The sequence below is a fragment of the Centroberyx gerrardi genome, chromosome 4, assembly GCF_048128805.1.
Source record: "Centroberyx gerrardi isolate f3 chromosome 4, fCenGer3.hap1.cur.20231027, whole genome shotgun sequence".
Taxonomy (NCBI): Eukaryota; Metazoa; Chordata; class Actinopteri; order Beryciformes; family Berycidae; genus Centroberyx; species Centroberyx gerrardi.
This window is the reverse complement of record NC_136000.1, coordinates 33,356,852-33,373,358: the sequence shown is the minus strand read 5'-3', so window position 1 is coordinate 33,373,358 and position 16,507 is coordinate 33,356,852. Positions and strand designations below refer to the sequence as shown.

Below are 16,507 nucleotides of genomic sequence, written 5' to 3'. Positions count from 1 at the left end.
CGTTGACATGTCTAAACAGAACATTTGTGGCAACATTGCCAGTCCACAATGTACTAGTGACAATTTATCAGTAAAAAGTTGATCCACACAATCTTGGTCTTCGATCAACTTTTTACTGATGTATGTATCCTGCACCAGCACTAAGATGAATGTGCACATAGCACCTATGTTATTTAGTACTGGTGACAATTTACCCTTATGGAAAAACTCTATAGTAATCTTATAATCAATTTTAGAAGAATTCTGTCCAAATAACAGCAGTCCCAAATGGAATATTAAAGGAATAGTTTAGTGAGCAGTCCCTAATGGAATATCAAAGGAATATTTTTAGTGATACCATACAAGTTTAAAAATATCATTAAGTTCTAAAATGTCAGTATAAACTCACTATAGAGTACCACAGACACACAAAGTCCCTATGGGAATATTATAGTGATACCATAGGAGATTAAAATACCATAAACAATAAGCTTCCCCATAAGAATACCATGAATACCGTATAGTGATTTTCCTTTAGGGAAAGGCCATGATGATGAGCTTTTTAATAATACATTTATTTCTTACATCCCATATAGATGTTTTCCTTGTTGCCAAACCCTTCTACGCTGAAGGCATTATTTTTGCTATTCATGTTTTTTTCTTTTTTCTTCTTTGCATTAAAAAGCTGCTCATGTGTCAAGGCCACCAGAAAATGCTGCCGACTAGAGAAAAAACAGGCCATGTAGAACTTGGGGACACTTTCTACCATATGATATAATCAGGGGGCAGATGAGGAGGAGACAGATGAGGAGGAGACGGGGGTCAGACGGATGTTTTTCTGTACCTTTCGCTCCTCTCAGCACGAATCCAAATCCCTCGTTGTCTCTCTTCTGCAGCACCACGGTCTTTTCGTCGACCACACAGTCACTGTGGAGGAAGGTCCGAGCACAGCGGGAGTTATTGCAGCCTATCATCCGCATCATGGCTACCTCAGCCCGGCCTGAGCCCCTCACCCTGTCCGGGAAGGGGACCAAGACGCGTGTAGGGCTAAAAGCAGCTTCCCACCCAGGCCAAGCCACAATGTGACCGTTTCAATAATCACAACATGCCCCATTGACTACCGTTCAAACACCACGTTCACACCAATGTGATGTGAATGTAAACGCTCGAATCCAGGTATAACGGGAAGATGCCCGTTGCAGACTAGCGCAGAAAAGCTGCTGCAATTACCAGTCTGGCGCAAAAAAAAATAATGCACGGTTAGAATTAAAAGCTAAGCTCAGAAGCCACGTACAGCTCAGATTCGTGCAGAAAGGCAGACTACAGGAAAGCCCCCCCACTAACGGAACAAATTCCAGTTTTCTGTCCTTTTTCCGTTTTGCAGCTGATCAGTAGACAGTCTGACAACAGGCTTTGCCAGTGACGGATTCTCCATACCACAACCCGACTTTAGCGAAAACAAGGCAAAAACAAAGTCATGATGACTACTACTACAAAGATGGTGGTGATGATGATGATGATGATGATGATGATGCCGATGATGAAGGCTCGAGTGGCTAGCAGCGTTGCCCAAGGAGCGACCCATGACCAGACAACTCACATGATCGATGGACTGAAAGGAGAGGAGGAGGAAAAAAAACGAGGAGAAAAACAACAGTTCTGTGGAAGCGGGGGAGGGGAGCGAGAGAGAAAGAGAGAGGACACCCAAAAATAAATGAACAGATGAAGGGATGAAGGAAGGTTGAGATAAGGACAAATTGTTATTACTACTATTACTGTCATTGCTGCTGAGCTTCAAGCTATTTTTCTCTGAATAGCATGGTCTGGATGAGTCAAACAGGCTGATCATTGTTAAAGCGAGTCTCAAGCATGTTGTGGAAACATGGCAATGCCAGTCTCACAGTCAAATCATCAAAGCATCAAAGAGGGTGAGTGATGCCATGTGATCCATCATCGATGGCTAGGCAGGCTGGGTAGGATGGATGCTGGGTTTCCATGGCAACCGATTCCAGCTTTAGGGACAGGCGTGGTGTCACAGAAGTTAATGACTTCCCATAATAAAACAAAAATTGGATTCAAACTAATTAGTTGCTATTTTCTTACCACCCTGACAAGAATACAATTCTGGGGGAAACACTAAATACTTGGATTTTTTTTTTTGCATGAAAATTGTCAAATTTAAAGATAATAGATTTCGGCACAAAATAACCAGTGTTAGTCAAACCCTAGTTGGTATACTAGTATAGAGCAAGAATGCGGTAAAAGTCTCAACATATTCACACATTCATGAAGCAGCATCAACAAATGTATGATGTGTCCTAATTGATTAATTTTTCTGGTATTCTATTGGTAATACATTTCATATTGTTCTTAACTAGTACACTCAAAATGCCAACCATTGCAGGCAGTGTCAGGGCTGGGGTCAGTTCCCTTTTAATTCAATCAATTTAAAATCTAAATAGAAACTGCTGTTCATTCAATACAATAAATTCAATCAACTTACTCCATAACAAATTGAATTTGATACCCCCAGCAGCAAGGTGAAAATCAAGTCTACTCTGCTGTTTTTCGTCTCTTTTGTCCAATTTCAATTTTGTTATTTTCTGTTTCTGCTCTTTTAAGTTCTGTTCAGTCCTGTTTGGTGGTTTTGTTGAACATTGTTTGTTCCCTACTCTACTTTGTTCTGCTCCATTGTATTTTTGTTCTATGTTATTTTGTTTTATTATTCTATTGCATTGTATTACATCCTGCTATAAACTGCAGAGAAACAGCAGTTATTTAAAAAGCCATTGAATTTCAGAGAATCCTAATATTTGGCATTGGTCAAACACTGCCTAACATTCACTGGGCTAATAACAAAGGGGATAAAATGCAGTTACGCTCAAGTTTCTACACATCTTCTGTGAATCTATATTTTAAAGAAAGAAAACATTAAAACATTTCTGCTAAATACCATACCAATATACCATGACATTTTGGCAATTAAGCCTTTGTACAACAGGAATGTTAATAGCAGTTTGACCTCTGTGTCCTCGCTCATTCCTAGCATTCGGTGCCATTTGAGTCCCCATGACATAATATGGTATATTTTGTGTAAAAATGGGCTAATACTTATTTCTAAAAGCTTGTCTTACATGGTTAACCCCCCTCTACCATAGTACACAATGATATGTACCCAGGATTAATTAAATTTAAAATAATTACTCTAATTTTAGCACAAGTAGGCTAAACTGCCATGTCCACAATCATGTTTGCGCAACTTCAGTTACAAATATAAGTAATAGAAATCAAACAGATTCTACATTTTTCATTATTGTTGTATAGCCTTATTTATAATATTCCTCACCAAATGTTATTTTTTGTTATTAATACATTTTTAATGCTTAAAGTTTTTAAAATACGTTGTGTCCCTGAGTCGACTGTCCCCCCTGTTACTCTGATGCAAGTCCCCCTGCACACGCCCCCTGACTATTCCTCTAGTCACATGACTCAGGAAGTAGCATACATTCTTTGTGGGAAAATCATCTACAAGAAGCAGAGTAAGTATCACTCTTTAATCAACCTTTTTTTCAATGTTTTAGAATGCTTGACTGATGCGGTAAAGCATAACATGTCCACCCTGTTATGCTTATTTATAGTGGAAACCGATAATTTTTTGTAATTTTGAAAATATAGTTAATAAATATGTTAAAAATCTTCCTCGGTTGTCACCAAGTGCTAGCTTGTTTTTCATCACATGAGTAGTAATGGCCGACTTTAGCATAAAATGTCCCCCCTGTTACCGTCCATCCTGTTACTGTTTTGCACAGTAACAGGGTGGACACACAGTAATAGGGTGGATGTAAAAGGGCTATGGGAAGGGCTAGGGAATAAGTGTTTCCAGCATGTGTTGGTATTTATTATTAATTTATTATGCATTTATTTGTTATATACTTTTAAAAGATTTGTTAAAATGGTATGCATGTATTTGTGTGGGAATGGCGCCGTTGTCTGCTGCAGAAAAGCAGTGGCGCTACAGGGCACGTCAGGATGCAGACCCTGAAAGAAGACAGCAATACTTGAATAAAGAGAAGGATAGGTGGAGAAAGGACAGAGAAGAAGGAAGAAAAAAGAAAGTGTCAGACCTCAGTGAAAGAGAGAAGAGAGCAGAGAGAAAGAAATGGCGAGAAAGGAAGAAAAAGCTTAGGGATAGTGCCAGAGCCTGTGTGTGTGTGTGTGTGGGGGGGGGGGGGTTAATGGTTAATGGTAATGTTAATGGCTAATGGTTGTTAAAGGAAATAATGTTTACATTATTAATGTGAATGTTGAATGAATTGCCTTTCTTTAATGAAATGTGTTGTTCACTGGTGTGAGGTCCACCCTGTTACCTGTATGTTTTTTGATAATAATTAAATAAAATCAACAAATATTAAGCATGTCTTTGTGGTTACTTGCAGGGAATGAATAGAGAGCCTAAGTCCCTCCCCTTCCGGTGGACCACCATGGGACCTTATTTCGGAAAAAATATGTACGGTAGTCAACGGCGAGAGACAAATAATTGTTTGATCCCGTTTGAATTGTGCCATGAATTACACATATGATGTTTTGTCAATTTAAATGATAATTTTGCAAGTCAAGAAAGTCGCAGTTTGTTGTAAAACTGTTGAACTATAAGACTGTAAAAATACGTAATTAGAAAGACTACACACCCAAAAGTCGCGCAAGTGACGTAACTTCCTCTCTCCACAAGCTACCCAGAGCCGCTAAAGCTAAGTCCCTCTCAGATAGCAGGAGTATTATACACAACCTGGAAGGTAGACAGTAAGAATGGATTTAAACTGGTTTAGGATAGTTTTACTACAGTGGGGGCTAACGTTAACGCGATGCCTGTGTGTTTCCTATGTTTCGTTCCATGTTGGTGTTGGTGACGTATATTGTGCGAGACGAGAGATGTAGTTCACTGAGCGGTTTCACACAAAACTAAACGTTACTGTACTGTTTTACAACAAACTGCAACTTTCTTGACTTGCAAAATTATCTTTTAAATTGACAAAACATCATATGTGTAAGTCATGGCACAATTCAAACGGGATCAAACAAATATTTGTCTCTTGCCGTTGACTACCGTACATATTTTTTCCGAAATAAGGTCCCATGGGGGACAGCGGAAGGGGAGGGACTTAGGCTCTCTATTGGCAAAATGAAATCACTTAAAAATGGGGCCAAATTCCATTGAAATTCCTTTTTATTCTAAAAGAAATGTGTTGAAATTACATTGTGCCTTAAAACAGAACAAGTCCTTTTTCAAGATAATGTTTGTTTATGAATACTTTGTTAAAATATATTTGAAGGGTAAAGTAAGGGACATTTTAGCTCTTAGAAAATGTAAGTATTACAATAACTGTGCATTCAAAACACTTATTAATAGAGATGAGAATTGTTAAGGAGGTTGTTTTTTTGTGGACCCAAATGCAGACACGGACAATTGGTAGGAGAGAAAGGAAAAAGGTTTATTGGAGGTTGGAACTGGGTGTAGCAGGTTGGTAGAGGAGTAGAGGAGATGATCCGGATTGGGCTGGCGGACAAGCAGATGAGCAGGCGGGTTAGTAGGCGAGCGGACAGGCTGGCTGGAGCTCAGGCAGATGTGTGGCGGGCAGGCGGACAGGCAGGAAAGCTGAGAGACTGGCAGGGGTGGCGTAGGCAGGCGGAGAGACTCACAGGGAAATCCTGGACACAGGAGAAATACGATCAAACGTACAGAACTAGATACACAAGAATTGCCCAGACATGGAAATGCAGCGCGACCAAGAGTGTGTCTACCACGGAGTTGGTGGAACAATCTGGCGAAGAATGGAAGGTACGCCGGGGTAGATATACTGGAGGTGATGAGTGATGAGGTTCAGGTGTGTAGGTAATTCTGGAGTCCAGGAGCTGGGAGGGAGAGGGAGCCACGCCCACGCCACACATAACAGACACAGACAAACACAGAGAGACAAACCAGGGAGGCGGAGACACACAGGGGGCAGGGAACAAAGAGAAACACAAGGAAAACTAGAGTCACGGCAAGAGCCGTGACAGGACCCCCCCTCAACGGTCGCCTCCTGGCGACCCACCAGGCTTATCAGGATGCTCACGGTAGAAATCACGGATGAGAGAGGGGTCCAGAATGTCCCGCTTGGGAACCCAACAACGCTCCTCAGGACCATGTCCCTCCCAGTCCACTAGAAACTGGAACCCCCGGCCACGGCGGCGGACATCCAGGAGTCGACGCACAGTGTAAACCGGATGGTCGTCGATCATCCGGGGAGGCGGAGGGGGAGCGGTGGGAGGCGATAAGGGACTGGAAGAGACAGGCTTCAGAAGGGAGACATGAAACGTGGGATGGACCCTCATAGAAGCAGGCAACTTAAGGCGCACAGCAGATGGATTGACGATCCCTTCAATCTCAAATGGTCCCACATAACGGGGCGCCAACTTGCGAGACTCTGTCAGCAGAGGTAAATCCCAGGAGGAAAGCCATACCTTTTGTCCCGGCTGGTATGCAGGCGCAGGGGTCCGGTGGCGATCGGCAAGGCGCTGGTTGCGGGCAGCAGAGCGGCACGAGTCGCCTTCCAAATGCGACGACACCGCTGGAGATGGGCCTGCACAGACGGCACCGCCACTTCCTCTTCCTGAGCAGGAAAAAGAGGAGGTTGGAAACCCAGAGAGACTTGGAAAGGGGTCATACCTGTGGCGGAGCTGGTGAGAGAATTGTGGGCGTATTCGACCCAGGGTAGAAGTGAACTCCAGCTGGACGGGTTGCGCACTGTGACACACCGAAGAGCTGCCTCCAAATCCTGGTTAGCCCGCTCAGTTTGGCCGTTCGTCTGGGGGTGGTAGCCAGAGGAAAGACTGTGGGTGGCACCCAGCGCCTGGCAAAAACTCTTCCACACTTGAGAGATGAACTGTGGTCCTCTGTCAGAAACAATGTCTTGTGGAATGCCGTGAAGCCGGAACACATGGGAAACCAGAAGATCTGCTGTCTCTGTGGCAGAGGGGAGTTTGGGAAGGGGAACAAAATGGACAGACTTCGAAAACCGGTCAACAATGGTAAGTATGGTAGTGTTACCAGATGATGGAGGTAAGCCGGTAATGAAATTCACAGCAATATGGGACCAAGGACGGCTGGGAACGGGTAGGGGTCGCAGTAATCCAGCTGGAGGAAGATGAGAAGATTTACTGCGGGCACAAACAGAGCAAGCAGACACAAAACCCCTGGTATCCTTCTCCATAGAGGGCCACCAAAATCGCCGCTTGATGAAGGAAAGTGAGCGATGGAGACCGGGGACCTGGCGGATTCAGGCACAAACAGACGGTTAGGAGGACCATTACCTGGGTCTGGCTGGGTGCGTTGCGCTTCTCGGACTACATCCTCCACCTCCCACGTAACTGCAGCAACCACACAGGAGGAGGGAAGGATGGTCTCAGGCTCAGAGGTAGATTTCTCGAGTGCAGACTGGCGGGAGAGGGCATCAGGCTTAACGTTCCGGGAACCAGGGCGATAGGTAAGGGTGAAACTGAAACGGCCAAGGAACAATGCCCACCGAGCTTGGCGAGAGTTCAGTCGTTTGGCAGAACGGAGATAGGAGAGGTTTTTATGGTCTGTCCAGACGATGAAGGGATGTTCGGACCCCTCCCACGTAACTGCAGCAACCACACAGGAGGAGGGAAGGATGGTCTCAGGCTCAGAGGTAGATTTCTCGAGTGCAGACTGGCGGGAGAGGGCATCAGGCTTAACGTTCCGGGAACCAGGGCGATAGGTAAGGGTGAAACTGAAACGGCCAAGGAACAATGCCCACCGAGCTTGGCGAGAGTTCAGTCGTTTGGCAGAACGGAGATAGGAGAGGTTTTTATGGTCTGTCCAGACGATGAAGGGATGTTCGGACCCCTCCAGCCAGTGTCTCCACTCCTCCAAAGCCAGAAGCTCTCGATTACCCACATCATAGTTACTCTCTGCAGGGGAGAGACGTCGGGAGAAGAATGCACACGGATGTAGTTTCATGTCATCTGCCGCACGCTGGGAAAGCACAGCCCCCACTCCCGAGTCAGAAGCATCCACCTCCACCACAAACTGCCTAGAGGGGTCTGGGTGAATCAGGACCGGGGCGGAGGTAAAGAGTCTCTTGAGGTGGTTGAACGAGGTATCAGCCTCAGGGGTCCAAGAGAAGAGAGAGACTGGAGAGGTTAGCCGGGTTAGGGGAGCTGCCACTCTGCTGTAGTCTTTGATGAAACGCCTGTAGAAGTTAGCAAACCCTAGGAATCGCTGGAGTTGTTTCCGGGTGGTGGGCCTCGCCCACTCCGACACTGCCTGGATCTTGGCCGGGTCCGTCTTCACCTGTCCCCGCTCAATGATGTAACCCAGGAAACTCACAGAAGACTTATGAAACTCACACTTCTTGGCTTTCACAAACAGTTTGTTCTCAAGTAGGCGACGGAGCACTAACCGCACATGCTGGGTATGTTCCTCCATGTCCCGAGAAAAGATCAGGATGTCATCCAGGTAAACGAAGATGAAGCGGTTCAGCATGTCTTGGAGGACGTCGTTGACGAGAGCCTGGAAGACGGCGGGAGCGTTGGTCAAACCGAAGGGCATAACCAGGTACTCGAAGTGTCCCAGGGGGGTGTTAAACGCCGTCTTCCACTCATCTCCATCTCGAATCCGTATGAGATGGTAAGCGTTCCGGAGATCCAGCTTGGAGAAGACTGTGGCCTGTTGCAGGGGCACAAAAGCAGAGTCAATGAGAGGAAGCTTTTGTTCTTTACCGTTATATCATTGAGACCACGGAAATCAATACAGGGACGCAGGGTGTGGTCTTTCTTTGCCACAAAGAAAAACCCTGCTCCTACGGGAGAAGAGGAAGGGCGAACAAGTCCGGCGGCCAGGGAGTCGTGAATGTACTTCTCCATGGCCTCTCGCTCAGGACGTGACAGGTTCTAGAGTCAACTAGAGGGCAGAGGAGCTCCAGGTAGCAGATCGATGGCGCAATCATACGGCCGGTGAGGAGGTAAGGTGAGGGCTCGCTGTTTACTGAATACCTCTCCCAAATCATGGTACTCAGCGGGCACAGAGGAGAGATCAGGAGGCTCAGGTGATGGAGAAACAGCGGACTCACCGGGAGCCAGAGCAGATTGGAGGCAATGGGAATGACAGAAGACACTCCAACTCACCACAGACCCCGTAGACCAGTCTATATGCGGGTTATGCAACTCTAACCAGGGCCGACCCAGAACCACAGGAGCGAGAGGAGAGGAGATCAGGTGGAGCTGAATGGACTCCCGGTGGTTTCCTGAAATGAGGAGGTTGAGGGGTACAGAGCGGTGGGTGACCCGAGCCAGGAGTCTGCCATCCAGTGCATTAGCGTCCAGCATGGAAGGAAGAGCCTCGGTGGAAATACCAGCTTGAGATACCAGAGTAGCGTCAATGAAGTTAGCATCGGCGCCGGAATCAACTAGAGCAAGCACAGGGATGGAATCTTCTTTCCAGAGCAGAGAAGCATGGAACTGCATACGAGTGCGGGGAGTAGAAGAGATGGTGGTATGGCTCATCAGTACCCCCACCGTCACTGACGAGCCTCCTCTTTTGGCTGGAGTGGACACGCTGCCAGGAAGTGACCGTCCTGGCCACAGTAGATGCAGGCGCCGGTCCTCATCCGTCGTTGACGTTCCGCTGGGGAAAGACGGGTTCGACCCAACTGCATGGGCTCGTCCACGGCGACAACAGACGACTGGCTGGCAGTCGCACCGAGGGAGGCTGACTGGTTAGAGCTGCTACGGGAGGAGAATCTAGGGGTGCAACTAGGAGATGAAGCGGAAGAGCGGCTAGCTTTCTCCCTGCGGCGCTCTCTAAGGCGGTTGTCAAGCCTAACCGAGAGGGAAATGAGGGAGTCTAAACTGGTTGTCTCATTCCTAGCCGCTAGCTCATCCTTAAGACTCTCGCTGAGACCGTTGAGAAAAACTCCCTGTAAAGATTCCTCATTCCACCCACTCTCTACCGCTAGAATTCTGAACTCTACTGCATATTCCGCTACAGACAGAGAGTTTTGACGGAGAGAAAGGAGCCGTTTAGAGGCTTCCTTGCCTCGAACGGGATGGTCAAAAACCTTCTTCATTTCTGCTACAAATCTATCATACGAACTACAAATCTCAGACTGACTCTCCCAAACAGCTGTGGCCCAAAGAGAAGCTTGACCACTCAAAAGCCCAATGACATAGGCAATACGGGACTTATCTGAGATGTACGTGGAGGGTTGTTGTTCAAACACAAGGGAACATTGCAGGAGGAATCGACGGCAAGTCCCCAGGTCTCAGGAAAGTAAACCAGGCTGAATGGCACCGAATAGGAATGACCAGCTTTGTAACTGCAGTGGCTAATATATAAAAATATAAATATATTTTTGCTGGCAAATATTTTAGTTTCAACAGAGGTGGAATTTCTAAGTTTGGGCAATGCTAACAAAACATCTTGACTGATACTAGGCTGTATATAAGAAGGCCCAGCAGCGACTTTTTCTGCTGCGGAAACTTAGAGGGTTTGATGTCAAAAAAGAGATCCTGAGCAGTGTCTACCAAGCCCTGATTGAAAGTGTACTAACCTTCAACATTGTGTCCTGGTTTGGTCACTTGTCTGTGAGGAGCAAAGCCAAACTCTCCAGAGTGGTCAACCAGGGAACCAAAATCACAGGCTGCACACAGACCCAGCTCCCAGAACATCACGCAAAAGCAAACATCCCACCCCCTTCATACCTGTTTTGAGATGATGCCGTTGGGGCGAAGGTTCAGAGTCCCCTGTGCATGGAAGTGCTGTTTTAAAAAATCCTTTATCCCCACTGCCATTGCGCAGCTCAACAGCATCTAAAAAGGAACCTATGGACTTACTGAGCTGAGCTAGCATACAGCACTTTATATCTTGCATACAGCACTTTATATTCAGTATTTAATTTTTAACTGCCACTGGTCAACTTTTTAACTGCATGAGATTTTACTACATGTACTGTGTTGTCTTTTTATGTGCACTTATGTTCTTATATGCACTGTATTGTATCTCTAAGTGCACTATGCACCAGCGAAAGACAAATTTCCATTATTGCCTGCACTAATGGACAATAAAGTGTTCTTGAATCTTGAATCTCTAATCTTGAATACTAAAAGACAGCTAACCTACTGGAGGGTAGCAATAAAGTACAGTGGATCTATTATTCTTGACAATACATTGGTGAACGTATTAGTGGGACTGTACAGCATGTGTACTTGTCTGTATATTTGTTTCGATACGAACAAACAAGATAAATTCAAAGTAGAAGAAAAAAAACAAAGAAACAAAGAGCAATTCAAAGTAGGTCGTCTTGGATGAGGATGGATATTTTTGGGGCTTTTTTACTACTATACTATGCTATCAAAATTAATTTGAGAATGATATATTGAGGTAAATATTCTAAATGTAGTGGGCTTCAGGGTTAGGGTTAGGTTGAGGCAACTAAAACTTTGGTTAAGATTAGGCAACTAAAACAATTTGGCCAAGGTTAGGGTAAGGTTTTGGCTATGGTTATGTTTCATGTTGTCTAGTCTTGAAGTGACTTTATTGTGTGGGTTTTGCATAATTTTCATTTGTTTGTTTTCCTAATTTATATTTACATGTTTTGATTTACATTTTGCATGTCTTTGTTAACTTGGATTGAGTTATTGTGTGATTTCATTTTGATTACCTGTTGTAGTGTGTGTGACAATTAAGGCTGCCTGATTCACCCCTACCCACTGCCTGATCAGCCTAATGCTGAGCATGTGCGGACTCCAGGTTGGCCAATGGGAAGGGGAGGAGCACAGTATAAAGCTGCTGCTGTTCCCCAAAGAAGGGGAGCACTCACCAGAGAACTGACACAGTAGGCCAGGGCCTCTGTTGGAGAACTACTGCTGAGCCACAGAGGACTGTAACCAGGAGAGGGCACCCAGAAGCGCACTGTGTTCCCACCAAGGCCATTGACACACATTCTGGGCTGGTAGGCTGGAGCCTGCCTGCCTCCCAGGCAGATTGTAAGTAACAGATTTGGGCCAAGGGTGTGTGGGTGGGGTACTACAGAGGTGCCAGCTGCGGGTCCTGGTGATGCCCTAGTGGTGTGCTGTGGCTGTGGTTCCAGAACAGTACCAGGCAGATTGACTTGGGTGGGCCTGATGGACTAGCGGGGCAGAAGTCGAGCCCTCCAATTAAGCACTGTTACTGTCAGTTGTTTTCTATCCCCTAGATTGCCAAGCGGACCAACAGAGCCATACTGCCCCTGGGAGATCTTCCATCTTGGCCATGCCGAACTTTGGCCTGCTGTGTGCGATTCAGGATACAGATTCCGAACTCAGACCCTGAGTATTTGTATGGACTTTTAGACTGTTTTATCTATGAACTGTAATAAATCTGTTGCTTTTAACCTATCCTAGCTGTTGTCCTCCTATGGGTGCTTGAACACTGCTCTTCTCCCATAGAACCGGTAAAAATTAGAGAGAAAGTAAGTGCTCCTAGGGCTCTAAAAAACCCTAGGTGGTGTTATTTAAAGACCCATTGGCTATTGTGACAGTTAAATAAGAAAAAAAGTCATCAGCGTTGAAGGCAAAATACATCCATCTGCCACCCCAACCTCCATGCTCTTACTTTCCACCACGCTATTTCAATATCTCAAACAACTACTTGTTTCTACTTGTGCCTCCTTTATGTAATCTTTTGCTGAGGAAATGCGTCTCTCTGAAGCGCTGGTAGGTCGTTTTGTATAGAAGTCTTTGGGACACTAGTAATGGCATGACCAAATCAAGGCCATCTAGCATGGCCACCAGGACTACCCTGCCAGCTTTAGATGTGCCATACTCCAGTGTTGTGTCTTACTCCCACCAAAACAGAACTTGAAAAGATAAAATGGGCATCTTATTTATATAAGCATTCTTGAACGATCATTTGGCAATTACGGTGAAGAAGCCCCTTCTGCTCGCCAGTGCCTGGAATCTGTTTCCCAGTTCGAGAGTCTGTGGGGTAAGAGAAGAGGAAGAGCCCCCACGCTTTTTATGTCCTCTCTGGACAACAACAGTCCATGAATCTGGGCTAGAAATTCCAGGTGTTGAACATGCAATTGTTTCAGTTTTGGGCCTAGCTCCAAACTTGTGCCAGGGATTTTCCACAGCTGACGTGGCATTGGATAGTGGTATCTCTGTGCTTTGGGGATGGCAGGGGAGAGTAACATCCGAGTCAGGAATCCCGGTTGATGATTCAAACATGTCAATAAGCTGCTCATCTTGGTTTATTTGATTGTGTAGAAAGTGTGGAAATCAGCAATTTTCTATGATAGCCGGAGGCAGCCAGCACAGTCAGATTTTTTTCCCACAGCCACAAGGAAAAAAAGGAGCAAGAAATTGAGATTAGAAGTTTCAAAAATACTGATTGAGTTTAATGCGTTTTCTTTACATATCTTGCAGAGCTGCTCCAGAACGATGTTACTCGATGAAAACCAGGAAGCAGGAGTAATACTTTGCTGAACAACACCGAGCCAGTGAGAGGCTCATTTCCTCAAGGTGTCCCCCCCACATGCATGTATTGTGCATGTGTTTTTCAAATGGTCACGAGGTTGATTTGTTCTTCAACATGACATCATCATGTAAGTATAAAAGGCAGTGATGAGGTTTCACGTACAGATTAAGGTTTAGGTTGAATGGTATTCGCGGCTCATCGCATGGACAGTTTAAGTTTTCCTGTTCTGTGCCAGAGTTACAGTCCCACAACCAAGCACAAGCTCCAACATCAAGCTTATGCTCCAAGAAGATCAGTCAAGCCAACTAACTAGCTAAGAAACTCAGTTAAGTAACAAGCAATAAGATCCCACAGTCTTGTCGTTGTGCACATTTGCCCAGCCACTAGCCAAGTTACACAGCTACACAGCAGCAGGACCATGCATGTCGGGAGGAAGGTTACTTCCTCCCGACATGCAGGAGGAAGTAACCTCAGGGCTTTGACAGAAGGCGAGGACATTAAAACCAAAATCATAGCTGAAGACAACAAGTAATACAGAGCAAAGGACATTGCTGCAACTCCACAAGGGGCGGAAAGGAGTGGAAATAAATGAATCTAGCCAAGATCATATAAGACTCTCAGGCCCTTGGGAGATACCAGTGGCACCTAGAGACCATGCTGGTGGCCTCTTTGCAGCTGAGTTGAATGTCATCAATCAACGGGCTTGCAACTCCGACCCTACTAGGATAAGCTCAAATGGGATGTGAGGCGGAGAGACACAAGAGACCTGAAGCATGGAACCCACTGATTGTCACCCTATCCTGATGAGCAGAGGCCTAGTAGCTCAGGCCAATACAGTCAGTATCTTCTGCAGGAAGTCCCCAGGGCTAAGGTTGCCTTACTTACTGGAAATGGCAAATGGGCCTCTTTCTTACTACCCTTCGAGCGCCAAGCAAGGAAGTACGGATGGAGTGCTGCAGAAAGCATGGACAAACTCCATGAATGGAGCTGCCATATGCTATGTCTCTGCTCATTACCTGAATGTACCAGAAAGGACTACATTCTCCTAGTGGAACAACTTACCCAGCGCTTGAGTCAAATGGATCACCCCACCACAGTGTTGGGTGAACTTCGACAAGGAAGAGAGTTGTCAGCTGAATTTGCAGAAGAGCTGCAACCATCACCCCAACCCTGATACCATGTCAAGACAACATGTAGAACTTGTCTGACCTGCCATGCCAAGGATGTAAATACTGCCAAAGATTCCACGACCATTGGGAGAGGTTTGAGGATGATGTTGTGCCATTGGCAGTAAGGGGCATCCATTCCGGCAATGAGACCACCGATACAATCAAGCGATGGAAGCGGGCCAGCCACATGCACCCACACCAGAAACTCCAACCATCAACCAATTAACCCTCTACACTAGGGTGACCACATTTTCAAAACCCCAAACCGGGACCCTTAAGTGTACTGCACGTTCATGCACGCGCACATGTATGCGTTTATGCACGCACCATAGGCATTTTCATTAGGCTGGGGGACAATTATTTCAGCGCTTAGCACACCTAGTGACTGCACCTTTCAACACCATGGACAGCTCCTCAGCAAACGAAAAATGATGTTTTGTCTCCAAAAATCCACCAGAACATAGTTTATTTGAAAACTGCGTAATAACACTAGTAAACACAAAACACCGTTAAGCCACCGCTTATGTTTGGCCGTCTTAATATGATCTTTTATGTCGGCATTTCCACCGTGCGCGACCGAAAATGTACTCTTGCAGTGTGTGCAGAACGCAGCATTTTCGTTGCCGGCTACTTCACGAAGAAAAGAGTAAGCCTTCTGGAGGTCTTTAGAAAAGAGCAACTTTCTCTTCAGCATGACAGCTAACCGTTAGCGTACTGACAGACTCTGTCAGACAGAGCCACAAGCGTCATAGGCTAGCAACAGCCTTGACAACGACACATTGATTGATTGACACACATACAGACAAATCAGTGTTGAATTCAGACGCGTGGTGCATTGTTTATGTTTTTTGATTGGGTTAGGTAATAATGAGCGGGACAGAACATGATAAACGTCTATGTAAGTGCTGAAAACAAGTATAATACTATTATTATTATTTTAATTGTGGTGAAAACCGGGACATTTTAGTGTTTTACAGATATTTGTCGGGACTCGGGACACCCATCTTGAAACGGGTCACGTACTCTACACCCCATAGCGCCCGAGAGCGCCCGAGAGCGCCCGTTCTATAGTTCACTGTAGCGCCCAAGAGCGCCCGTCATTTTTAAATCGTTTAAAATGTACCAAAAACTGAAAATCAAGTTATCAGCTTTGTTTTATATATACTTCAAGTTGTCATCGATGAACCGGAACCGGAAAATTTATCTGGTGACACTGAGACATTTGATTTTCCCCGGGTTTAGTCGTCCTCCACCGGTAGATCTAAAAATGGCTTCGCCGGCTAAGCGTCATGCTTTTAAAACCTTCTGGAAGCTGTCAGATTGTGCTGTGAGACAGAACCTGACACGCCATATGTAGTGGAAAGTTACGAAGACATTGTGAGTTGAAGTCTTTTGATCGAAATCGCTTGTTCTTGCTCGACACATCAATGGGGTCCTGTTCTTTAGAGTTCCAAAACAAAAACAGCCAAACAATCACACTGTGAATAGAAAGACCTATACACCATTATTTGTTGCAAATCAATCAGCTGTAGTTAAGATTTGCACTAAATTATGGTGTAAATATAGGTCTTTTTGGAACTCTGAAGAACTGGTCCCCACTGACTTCAGTTGTTTTGGAGAAGGCTGCTATGGAGTTGGGCTGGCAACCTCCCTGTGTGTTATATGGACAAACTTCACCTGTGTTTCAACTGGCATGAGGGTGAGTAGATGATGACAGAATTTTCATTTTTGGGTGAACTATTCCTTTAATTTGATGGTCCTGGAACAATTTGTGAATTCTTTGCCGGGGCGTGTTGCTACATACATAAACGAGCATAAGGTTGATACAGTTATGGAGACTGCA

General features: G+C 45.4%; 1 protein-coding gene across 1 annotated transcript in view; it reads right to left on the bottom strand.

Annotated features, from left to right (window-relative positions):
* shank2b (SH3 and multiple ankyrin repeat domains 2b) overlaps nt 1–16,507 on the bottom strand; it is a 287,358-nt gene that overhangs the window by 79,593 nt on the left and 191,258 nt on the right. Inside the window, 1 exon segment of the mRNA XM_078283292.1 lies at nt 824–906. Coding sequence (XP_078139418.1) covers nt 824–906 — 83 coding nt within the window.